The sequence below is a fragment of the Buteo buteo genome, chromosome 12 (assembly GCF_964188355.1).
Source record: "Buteo buteo chromosome 12, bButBut1.hap1.1, whole genome shotgun sequence".
Classification (NCBI taxonomy): domain Eukaryota; kingdom Metazoa; phylum Chordata; class Aves; order Accipitriformes; family Accipitridae; genus Buteo; species Buteo buteo.
The window spans coordinates 1,143,436-1,155,565 of NC_134182.1; the positions used below are offsets into that span (position 1 = coordinate 1,143,436).

At 46.2% G+C, this 12,130-nt stretch overlaps 1 protein-coding gene across 1 annotated transcript in view; it reads left to right on the forward strand.

The window, feature by feature from the left end:
- Positions 1-12,130, forward strand: part of ABHD12 (abhydrolase domain containing 12, lysophospholipase) — a 46,542-nt gene that overhangs the window by 32,410 nt on the left and 2,002 nt on the right. The window contains exons 6-12 of the mRNA XM_075042378.1: positions 6,058-6,103; positions 7,399-7,528; positions 9,195-9,232; positions 9,425-9,504; positions 10,310-10,392; positions 11,134-11,212; positions 11,510-11,637. Coding sequence (XP_074898479.1) covers positions 6,058-6,103; positions 7,399-7,528; positions 9,195-9,232; positions 9,425-9,504; positions 10,310-10,392; positions 11,134-11,212; positions 11,510-11,637 — 584 coding nt within the window. The remainder of the gene's footprint in view (positions 1-6,057; positions 6,104-7,398; positions 7,529-9,194; positions 9,233-9,424; positions 9,505-10,309; positions 10,393-11,133; positions 11,213-11,509; positions 11,638-12,130) is intronic.

Genomic DNA, 12,130 nt, shown 5'->3' on the forward strand with positions numbered 1-12,130 from the left:
AATAGTCAAAGGCTCTGCATGCCTCTGTGTGTTTCTGTGTGTGTGCACATATAGAGAACAGAGTTTATCAAACCCTAAGGTTTCTCTTCCTGTGTCTGGTACTCTTTTGCTTCTGAGAACATAGACAAGTTGCTTAGTTTCTTTTTCAGTCAGTTACTCATATGTGAACACACACACGGGCTTCCCAGAACCATGCCAGAAACTCTGGTTTTGTGCTTATTCCAGCAGAATGAAACAGGCTGGATTGCTGTTCTCTTTGCTGGTGCTGGTAGTAGGCTGGAAGCAGCAGGGAAAACCCTCTAGAAGAGGTTCAGAAGGGAAATAATAACTATAAGAGGTCTTTGTCCTTTCTTTCCAAGTGGTTGATTCATGTGAGCATCTTTTTTCAGCAGAAACAGCACTGAAAATTGAGACTGTCGCTGCTGCACAGTCTGTGAGCAGCAGCTGTCCGAAATCATTCTTGCCCAAGTCAATGTGTCTTTGAAGACAGTAACCAGAAGCAGGAGCCATGAGGAAGCCATTAGGAGGAGCAGCAGCAGAGCAGTAACCAGATACAAACTCGCTTTGAGGGGCATGCTTTCGTCTAGCCTGGACAAGTGTCCAGTTATTCTTTGCTCAAGCCTGGTTTTCAGATATCACAGTTACCAATGTATTCAGGGTCACTGTGTTATTCACATTATTCAGATGAGCCATGCTTGAATAATGCAACTCAAAACCTTTTAAAAACTGGAAAGAATCCTGTTCTCTTAGCTACCTTGACTGTCAATGACAGACTGCCACAAGCTGCTTCTGCAGTTCATACTTGCACATTGAGGCTTTGGCAGTGAAGCTTTTAGCTGTTATTACACTGATGTGCTGGGATAGCGGAGAGCTGATGCAGAGGGATTTTTGCCCACTGCATGAGGTTACCCAACTTTGTAGCAGCACATGAAACAATACGGTATTGTTATAAGGACATAAGTAATTACTATAAATAAAACATTTGGCATTGTTACACTAAACATCCTGTTAAGGGTCAGAGGAAATGCCTGTTATCTGCAAAGCCAATTGAAATCTTACTGGCTTCATCTGAGACTTCTTCTGAACTAATTCTAAGGGGAAAAACAAGAAAGAAAAATACTCTTAAAAAAAAGACTAAAACAGAGGGGGCTGTTAGTGCAGGGCATGGGCTTGGGGTGTTCCCAGGGTTGTTGGCTTCAGGCAGGGATGTTATAGCTCATCATAAGCTGTCTGTGTCCTTCACCAGGAGGAGCTGGGTGCTGATGGTGGAGGCTTTTCCTTCTCTAGTGTATCCACTGTGATAGGCCGTACTTTGGCCTTGCTTTGCATGTCTGCTCTCCTCTTGGGAAGTGGATGTTTGGATGCTGCAGCTGCCCAGTGCCAGGGTAGGAGGGAAGGTGCTTGGGCAGCAGAGCCATGCTCTAAAGCAGAGGGTGCTGTTAGTGTGGGGGCCCTGTGTTGTGAAAGTTGAGGTGGGCACCTTACAGCTCTGGCAGCTGCAGTGGTGGTACTGGCAGTTTCTGCTGCTTTTCCTGCTTGTTTGTGTTATTCCTCAGCCCCATCCCTTCTTTTCCCTGGAAGAGAAAGGCACCTCTGAAGTGTAAGAGCGGGGCAGTGCCCATGGTTGGGGCTTGGCAGGTCCTTGGAGGAATAAGCCCCTGCAAGTGGTTCACCTGTATCTTGGCTTTGAGTTGAATGGGTGCAGGAGTGGGAGGCTCCATCGACGACTTCTTTGATAAAGCCATGAGACGACCTTCATCACCTTTATCCCAGGTCTTTGTCCCTATTGCCTGCTAGGGAAAGGACAACTGGGCATACTGGCCTGTGTCATGCTGGGCTGTGAGGAGGCACGTCTTGGTGGTCAGGGGTCCTGAGCATGGACTGCCTAGGTTTAGGTGAGCCTGGAAATTGCTGCTGCCTTTGCCTGGGGGGTGTCTTGAGGGCATCCTCATTGCTTATTGCTGTGAGAGGGCTGGTGCTTTTGGCAGCTGACCAGGACAAGAGTCAGGCAGATGAATGTTGCAGCATCTCCTGCTCTCTGCCAGGTGCATTTGCTTTGTGTAGCCTTGCAGCTCCTGGCTCCCAGTGGCAAGAGGAGAATTTGGCTGGGGATGCATCACACCATTCCTGTCACTCTTCAGGAGACTCCACGTTCTTTCCAGGCATGGTTGCTGTCTCAGGTGCTTCCTTGCTGCTTTTGGCTGTGCCGAGTGGCAGGATTTGGTGGGTAGGGCTGGGCTTGGTGGTTCAGACTCGGATTGGGGTTAAGGAAAACTGGAGGCCACTCTGTTTTGGTCTTCAACAGGTATGAGGTGCAGGTGGTGGCTGGTGCAGGTCAGACCAATGGTCTGAGGAGGTAAATGCAGGGGGAGAACCAGGTGCTGAAGGGCTGTTTGCAGGAAGACAGAGAGAGGGGGAAAAGGTGAATATTCAGGTGGAAGAAGGCAGAGCTCCTGTGGGAACAGTGGCCTGGGGTGAACAGCAGTGCTTTCCTGCTGCAGGGGCTGAGCTCCCAGAGTGAGGTGGGTACCAGCCCTAACAGCACAGGTGCAAAGTATACATGGGTATAAGCATAAAAGAAAACTAGGACAGAGACCAAAAAGAAAAAAATGTTTCAATTGATAACATTATCAGTTAATTATTTATCAGTAACTAAGCAGACAGAAGTTGAAGGAATAGCTGAATAATAAAGTCTGTAGTGGAACTGGGATACAGTTGGCTTTGAAAATGAAACATTGGTCCTGTGTGCGTAATTGCAATGGATGTGTTAAACTCAGTGTATTTTTTAAGAAGAAATAGAGATGGTAAAAATCTGGTTTTAAATGTAGCAGCTGGTAATTAAAAAAAAAGTGCATCCATTTGTTACTGAGAAGAGATGCCGCCAATGCAGCCAATACATAATAAATGTATAAAACATAGGTAAACTGTCAACAGGTTAAATATTTTTTAATGGCCTGGAAAAGGCTAGATTGTATGTGATATCTTAGCAGTAAAATCACATTGTAAAGCTGAAAACCAAACTTTGCAAGAAGGAACTTTGTGTTCTGCATGTCCAGTAAGGGCATCCAGTATGTAAGTGAAAAATGGTATACAGTGATTCTGATGGAAATGGAATCACAGCTGTCCTGCAGCACCTAATTTGTTAATTAATATTTTACCTGATTATTCTGCTAATTTTATGTAGGTTGCAGTGGCTTTTGGTACTGTGGTGGTGTATATACATCACCACATCTCCCTGTGATTTTGGCATAGTTATTTGCAAGAGGATGCTGAAGAAACAGTAGCTTGTGAGTGCAGACCCCAGAGTGGAACAACTGCATATTTAATACCTCTGCTGTAAAGGGCCTTTGCCCTGGAAGTGCACACAGTATGGACCTTGTCACCTCCAAGGGAACCCCTTTGAAGGATTTAGAGCCAAAGAAAGAGAAAATAGGAATTGTTTGAAGAGACCTGAATAGCAAAAAACAAAGGAGCTTCAAGGAACTTTGAGGATGTTGCAGTTGCATCTGCTAATATAAATTCCAAGTAATTGTTAGTGGGAAATGGCATTAAAAGAGGGATAGTGCAGTAGCATAACCCTGTGGCTAGTGCCAAGAAATGACACAACCAAGTGCAGTGAGGGTGAGCATGATGTAACATGTTAGTCTTGGATAGGGTGCCAGCAAGTATCAGGGCAAACCGTGTGATATGTACGTGAAGTTACTGGCTTTCCCTCTTCAGACGACCATTTAGATCCTAGTGGAACAATGGAAATGCTCTCTCCGTTTCCAATCAGGTGCCGGTTGTCTGTGTAAGCGCCAGTTGTACTTCTGTGCATACTCTGTGCCCCCAAATTGTTGTAAATTGTCTAATTGTTTATAACTCTACATGATATCTGTATATGTAACTTGTTAAGGTTCAAGTTGTACTATTCCTTTAGAAGTAATGCTCAGCTTACAGGTATCATTCTAGTTGTAAGCTGCCATAGTCCCAGTACCACTAGATGTGTTTTTTAAAAAACTGCAACGAATGCTAACCCAGCCATTAACACTAGAAGTCCAGCTTGTGGTGCAACGAGCCCTGAAGGTACCAAATGTTGCACACCAAGCAAATATCTGATCTGCCACAGTGCCGAGAATGAGTAGAACCCTCTGAGAATGGTGTCCTACCACTACAGGAGTTTTGAACTTGGCTTTGCATCCTGTAGTTGTCATCTTAATAGCAATTTTGTTCATTGTGCAAGCTGCATTGGCTATAAAATCGAACACTCAGCAACCCAGTAATGGCAGCACATTGCAATGAAGATCTACACATTGCCCTCAGACCTGTGCAGGCTATCATAAGGCAAGCTGAAAAGGTAGACACCTCCAGCAAAATGCATTGCTTGGTCCTGGTGAGCAGCCTTGAGCCACAGGAGGGTTTACAATATCCTTGCTGGACTTGTGAGCAATAGCCTGCAGTTGACAGACTGTCAAAAAGGGAAATTGCAGCCCTGTAACCCAGTGCATTGCCACTGCTAGTAACATAGCTGAGGCTTGTGAGGTTTCTTCTGACCTTGCTTTGGAGCTCCACTGGAGCACTGTTTTGAGCTTGTTTACCCATAAAAGCAATTGTCTAACAACCAGGTGGCCACTGGCTAGCTGGTTTTATTTTTGCTGAGCTTTGTGTAATGACATGGCGTAGCCATAACTGTAATACAAATAGTAGCAATTCTCATACAGATAGTGTTATAGAGAAAATCACTCTAACGTTTTTATGTACAAGTTACAGATACAATTACTCTGTGTCAAATGAAACACCGATGACACCCAGGGTAGTGGTACATTGTAGAGGAGTGCAGGCCTGGTATGACAGCAGAGACCTCGGAGATGGGGACACAGGGAGCATTGCAGAGGAGCGCAGGTATGAGCATGCATGGAACGGGGCACAGGCTGAGACCCCCGGGCTGTGCACAGTCTGCCAGTCGTCAGCTAAAGAGATGCAGACCTGGGAGCTGGACAAAAATGAGTTTAGAAGTGACAAAGAGAACGTGTCCAATGTATGTTGACCATGCCCCATAAAGTAATTTGGGATGTAACATGGAATCACAGACCAGTGTGGAGAAGGAAACATCCAGTGCGTGACCAAAATGTATGAAAATTAGCTCTGGATGGATCCTAGAGGGAAGTGGGAGAAACAATCACCATCATAGTCCTCCCAGCAAAGGAGCTGAGTTGCCAACTTACCTGAATGCCCTTCTTTTCTATGTTGTCCTCTTTTTCTCTTTTTTTCTGTACTAATGAGATCTGACCTAGTAACAGTAATTGTTCAGGCTGTTAAGATTTCAGTTACACTGGAAATAGTGTTGGTTTTTACATATGAGATTATTTCCTTTTGTCCATTAGAAGGCTTAGAGTATAGTGTAATACTAAGATTGCTTTTTTTCATCATGTATCATACATAGCCACGAGAGCAACAACATTTTAATCTTTTTGTGACTTCTTGTTGATTTTTATCTACCACCGAGCTGTTAGGTTCTTACCGAGCAATGGTAGTGTGGAATGCTAGCATTGTTTTTACCAAGGCACTTTTTCCAAGCCAGTTGATCTAACATTCGGCATTTTTACTTGCTTTTAACAGATTTTGTTAGGATTACCATTGGCTGTAACATAAATCTTCATGATAGAGCAATTGCACGTTTTGGATGTATACATTTAAGCCTTCTGAAACCTGAAATGGGCTCCTATATGTTATGCTAACATTTATGCCAATTTGAATAATATAAATGAAGCAGTTGTACGGTTTCACTGGAGTCGTAGAATATTTGTGGATCTTAAGGGCAAAGCTTTTAAAGGGAGAATCAACATCTAATATAATCTGATACGAGGTCCAGGAAACAAATGGAGTAAAACCAGCAGGCTGAGATGATTGGTTTTTGAAAAGCTCTGTGCCTGCTACACCAAAAAGCTGTAAGTTGTTGCTTTACTATGTCAGGCTGATATTGTTATAAATTAGATCCCTGCACCTTGGTCTGAGGCAAGAGCATGGCTGCTGTGCAAGTCTCTGTGATGGGTTTCTGCATGTTTCTCTGCCCTGCAGGTTCTCAGCTCCCTTGGGTACCACGTGGTCACGTTTGATTATCGAGGTATGTGGGCTTCTTTTATTATGAAACACTTTTAGATGTCTCTCTCTGTAGAAGCAACAAAGGAGTTGCTCTTTTTTTTGGATCTCAGGGGAGCCGTTGTTTTATAAATGCTTGCTGCCAGCTAATTAGATGTGGTTATTGCTGCTTTTTTTCCTCATGGATATCGAAAGAACTTCAGGAAATTTCTTTCCAGTGCCTTCCTGTGTAGCACTGCTTCCTGTTGTCCAGCTCAGTGGACTCTGGCTCCTCTCTGTCCTCATGCACAGGACTTATCAATTTGGGAGCTAAGGAGCAGAGGGTGACCCAGGCACATAACGTTGCCACAGCATCCAGTTCAGGCATCCTCCAGGTGCACATCTGGAAACTAGTAAGCTTGCCTAGATGTAGTCTTTTGGATATGATCTAATTGACTTTCCTGAGGTCACACAAGGAACTGAACTCGTACTTCTTTTTAAAAGCTGATAGGTGAGATAAGATATAGAGTAAATGATTTGCTCACAAATGGCAACATCCTCGGCAGAAGCCATGACCATTTTGCAACTCTGTGCCACCAGCAGTCAAAAATCTGCTCTTTTTTCCCTTCTGAGTATTTAAGCCATGGCTGCAGTATAATGCCACTGGAGATACAGGAAAGAAATTAATCCGTTGCATTTTTATCAAGAAGACATCTGGGAGAGGTTTATTTGTAGGAGCTTGCCCTGTTTTTCAGTCCTGCTGGCAGCTGCTTCTCTGGCTGCCTATTAGGTATCAGAAGGGATGTGGGATGCTTGCCACTTAGCATAAGATGTGTAGACATGCTCCAATAGTGACAGAGCCAAAACAATCAGGAGGGTGGAAAATTGCTTGAGGGCATTGATCGAACAGCACGGACAAACTGATTTTGCAACAGCTTTGTGAAACATGCTTCGGTTTTGACCCTAAGCATCCAATTCTTATGCTGTTAGACACTCCCCTTACAAGTTGGTTACATGTATGCAAAAGCAGCTAAGGTTTGGGAGCTGGGCTGTTGCAGATGGGTAGGTCCAAGAAACACGGTGTGGCAGTGTTTGAGATCCAGCTCTTGTTTCTATTGTTGACTAAATCCACAAAAACTCCTTGGCAGCCAGCAGTTACCTTGTTTAAATGATTGCGGATTATTCAGGGCTTCCAGCCCCAAATCGTAGAGGTGCATGATGAAATAAACAGAAATCGTCCATGTCCCAGGTCCCTTCGCAGTTGCAGATGGGCTGCATAGGAAGCTGGCTGGCTTTGCTGACCAGTTTGTGCGGTTCTCAGAAGGACTATTTGTGTTTCAGGCTGGGGTGATTCAATAGGCAGCCCATCAGAGAGGGGAATGACCTATGATGCCCTTCATGTCTTCGACTGGATAAAAGCAAGAAGCGGAGACAACCCTGTCTATATATGGGGTCACTCCTTGGGCACGGGGTAAGCATCTGATCTCAGTGGGACTTACCAGCTTCTGAAAAACATTAAACACTGACCTTGGATAAAGGTGCTGTTTGCCATAATCCCCAGGCTGGCTTGGCTTGGAGTCTGTGGCATAATTGCTGCAGAGTAGCTTCCCCTTTGCACTCTACAGAGTGAGAGGGCTACAGTGAATGACTATGCAGGAATTGATCTTGAACCTTCATAGCCCAGAGGATTACACTGGAAAAGACATTTAGAATAATATAATGCAGACTGACCAAGGGGAGAGAAAGTGGGACTGCACTAATCTCTTCCTGTGGTGAACCTGTGTCTATATGTCCTTCAGAGCAGAACATCAGGCTTCTCTGATAGTCTGAGTAGCTCAGACCAGCCGCATGTGGACGTGACTTGCCCTTACAAAATGTTTTCCTCCTGTCCTGGCAAACATGCTGTGTGTAATCAGTACTCACACAGATGCCTGCATGACTACACTGCTGGCCATGTGTGACATTTATGTGGTCATGCTGGACACAGGGAAGTTCAAAGTGTCAAGTGCCTTTGCCTGCATGTTCTTAACTTTCCTTTCCTGCTTTCTCCCTTTCCACTGCTGTCTGGAGGTGGGTCATGTTCAAGCAGCATGTGCTCTTACCCCTTGATTTACAGAGGAGCAGAGGGCAAACACAAGAGTTACTTTTGAGTTGAGCTGTGTGCAAATTAAACTGTTTGAGACCACAACAGCTTGCCTTGCTGTCCAACAAATGTGTTGCTGGGACGAGGAGATATTCCAGGATAGTGCCTCTTCATCTCTGATACTAAACATCCTGCTTTGTTTGAGAGAAGGTAAAGGCTTTTTTTTTGGTTCTTCCTCTAAGTTTTTGCCACATTCAGGATCCCTTTCTGGGTCAGAGCATGCTCATGACATTCCCCAATGCACTACAATTCAAGTGGCCTGGGACTGTGGTCCCCAGCTGAGTTCCCTGGTGACCATAGCCAGCCTGGAGTTTGAGTTTTTTTAAATACACTGTGCTTGGAGGATTCAGCAGCTTCAGAAATATCCCTTAGGGAGGGATATTCCCTTCAGAAATATCCCTGATGTTCTGCTCTGAAGGACATACAGACACAGGTTCACCACAGGAAGAGATCAGTGCAGTCCCACTTTCTCTCCTCTTGGTCAGTCTGCATTATATTATTCTAAATAATATCCCGTTAGGGAGATGCATGGGGGAGACCTTGCTGCTTTCTGACCCAGCTATGGAAACTCCTTGCAGTGTCACCCTGGGACCCTGTGCTCCAGCTGCCTGGAACACAGCACCCTTCTGCCCATACCCTCGCATTCCCCTCTTTCTTGCTCAGCCCTTGTGGACTGGGGGTAAGAGGCTATGTCACACAGCTGCAGATATGCTGGGAGCCTGAGAGCCACCTTAAAGGAGGTTCTTCCAAGTGGCTACATGATGTGCTGCTTCCTTGGACTTGTTCACTTACCTAAATGCAGTCACCTGATGCCATTTGAGACAGTTGGGTATGGGAGACCCAAGTCATTTTGGGCTGGCTGCCCAGACCTCAGACAGTGTGAGGGGTTGAGGTTATGGCAGTTGAGTTGTACCTCTGCCACCTACTACCACTAGAGCCTGGTGCTTTGCAGAGGGCCTATGCCAGATTAAATGCTCACTGTTCTTCTTTCCAGGGTCGCAACAAATCTAGTGAGGCGCCTTTGTGAGAGAGGTAAGTCTGATGGGTAGAAGTTCTTCCCACCCAGCCAGGGTCCTGCTGGCATCCCAGATTTCCGTATATGTTTGGGGTTGTGACAAGGCTGTCCTTGGCGCACCATGGTGGCATCTGCTCTCATAAGGCAGACCCTGACCTTGCTGGCTGTCTGCACCCCTGCATTTCAGCACATTGCCTTTGGCTTTTCAGAAACGCCTCCAGATGCCCTGATACTGGAATCTCCATTCACCAACATACGGGAGGAGGCACGAAGTCACCCCTTTTCTGTGGCAAGTACACAGTGGCTCTCACAGTAGTGGCATGTAATTGTATGCTTAGAAATTAACCTTCAGAAGTGATGTAGCTGAGCTAACTGCATGACTTGTGGGGTAGCAGTGATATTTATAAGTGTCAGGTGTAGAGAGCTGCACTTAAGGCAGCTCCTGGGAACAGTAGTACAATAAGCAGTACCAGAGCCATGTGTGGAGCCTGTTTAAAGAAAACAGAAACCAGGATCAGAAAGGACAGTAAATGTAAGGAGGGCAAGATAGACTCTGCTCTCAGCAGTGGACAGCCCGTTCTTCTTGTGTTCTAGTTTCTCTGTTGCAGGAGGCTATTTTGTGGGCTGTGAGCAAAGCGATAGCAAAGCTGGGCTTCTCTTGGTCACTACCCTGTCCATGTGGCCCCTTTGTGCTTGTGTTGTTTCCCTGGTGAGTGTGTCCATCTCTCCCATCCGGCATGGATGCAAGTTGGCTCTGAACTGAGCAGACACCCAGACTGAGTGTTGGATGCTGCTGGGCTGATGAGGTGCCCTGGGGTACAGCTCTCTTCCAGGAAGACTGTTGCCAGCAGCAGCATGATACTTAGAGACCTTGACCATGCAAGCACCCAGAGAGCCTGCCTCTGAGCAGGCTGATAAGACAGGCCTGAAACAGGAGTGGAAAAATAATGCTGATGGAAACATGGACCACCTCACTGCAGAGGGCGCAGCCAGCAGCCAAGGGGTGTTACTGGGATGGCAGTGGCCTGCCCCATTCTGCTGTTTGTATAACTGTCCTGCTGGTGCCTGCCACTAACACAAATTTTTCCTCTCAGATATACAGATACTTCCCTGGGTTTGACTGGTTCTTCCTTGACCCCATCACGACAAGTGGAATTAAATTTGCAAACGATGAGAAGTGAGTTCCCTCTTTGCTGGGGTTTCAGCTGTGGCTGCAGTGAGCCATGGCAAGCATCAAGGAGGGTAGACATCAGACTGCACTCTCTGGTTTTTTTTCTCTTTTTTTTTTTTTTTTTTCCCCTGAAGCATTATACTGGCTGAAGGGATTTCAGTTACTCTCACAGCCCTGAGTGCAACACAGCTTTGCAGTGTAGAGCTCTTCTTTTCAAATTGTTCTTAATAAGGGCAGATGCAACAGAGAGCACAGAGACTACTCAGGGATATGCTAATTTGGTCCATGTGATTTATGCTTTTCAAGTGTACATTACACATTAAACAGTAGCATTGGGACACTGAAAGTCTGGGAGGATTTCCCTGCTGTGCATTTGCATAAGCCACCCTGCATGTAATAACATTGTCTCTTTTCACTGAGCCTTTTATTCAAGAGCCTGAGTATTTTTGAATTTGGTTTCCAGTACTGGAACCAAACCAGACCTGGGAGGATGATGCTTTGCGGTGGGGTGAGCCACTTTTCTCTGGTCTAAGCAGTAAATAGCTTTACAAGGGTGCCTTTCACTAGTAAATTTTCTATAGATCAAATGAATGGTGCCCAGATAATAGTGTTTTCAAGAGCTGAACTGCAGTCAGTGACCCACAGGACATGTTTGTCATTGAGTTTCCTTGAAAATCCAAGTGTGTTGGTGTTAGAGAGTGATGGGAATTGCTCTGAGCCTTTGTGACATTGTTGTGTCTTTTACAGCGTGAAATACATTTCCTGCTCCCTGCTCATCCTTCATGCTGAGGATGACCCGGTGGTACCGTTTCATCTGGGAAAGAAGGTACATGTTTGGCTCTGCAAACTGATCTGGTGGGAGGAACTGGTGTGGCTAGAACCACATCCCAGCCAGGCAAAGAGTCAGCAATAGGAAGGTGTATGTAGAAATGCATAGCCTGAATGTACTACAAATTCTGTGGTGTTGGAGGTGGCAAATCAATAGTGAAAGGGAGCTGGAGCTAGAGCTAGCAAAGCTGGTCAAGCCAGGGCCCATAACCCACCCTTGAGGGGGGTGCTGGTTTGGCAGGGGTAGCTGGTCTGGAGTGACATGTGTCCCTCACCTGCTTCTCCTTGGACTCAGCTTTACAACATCGCTGCGACATCACGGAGTTTCCGAGACTACAAGGTGCAGTTTGTTCCGTTCCACACAGACCTTGGCTACCGGCACAAGTACATCTACAGGAGTCCAGAGCTACCTCGAATACTGCGGTAACAGCCCAGCTAACCAGGGTCTCTTCTGGCTGGGGGGGGGGGGGCTGGGGCCTGGGGCTTTGGGGCACAGTGACAAGAACCCAGGAGCAAGAGAGATGTGTAACAGGCACCTGTATTGGGCAGCTCTTATGAAAAGCCCTTTGGTCTTCAGAGCGGGTGAGATACTGGGGCTGGCTTAGCACAAAGTCAGAGCTCTCCACCTCCCTGCAAAGCAGGTTTTGGGAAGGGGAGCCACAGAAAGCTGGGAGCGTTTCTCCTCTCTGGCTCATCTCTGCTGTGAGCTGGATGCTCTGGAGGAGTTGTTTGTGAAGCAGCTACTTCTCCTTGCCTCTTCTAGTGGGAGCCGCTGATGGGTGAGAGCAAAGCTCAGTGCTGTTCACTGTAGCTGCAAGCGCTTGAACCCTAGTATTTGCCAGGGGAATGGGAAGACCTGCAGGCTGCAGCATGCACCAGAGTGTAGGAGAGCTGAGTGTCACTGCTGTGTCCTTTC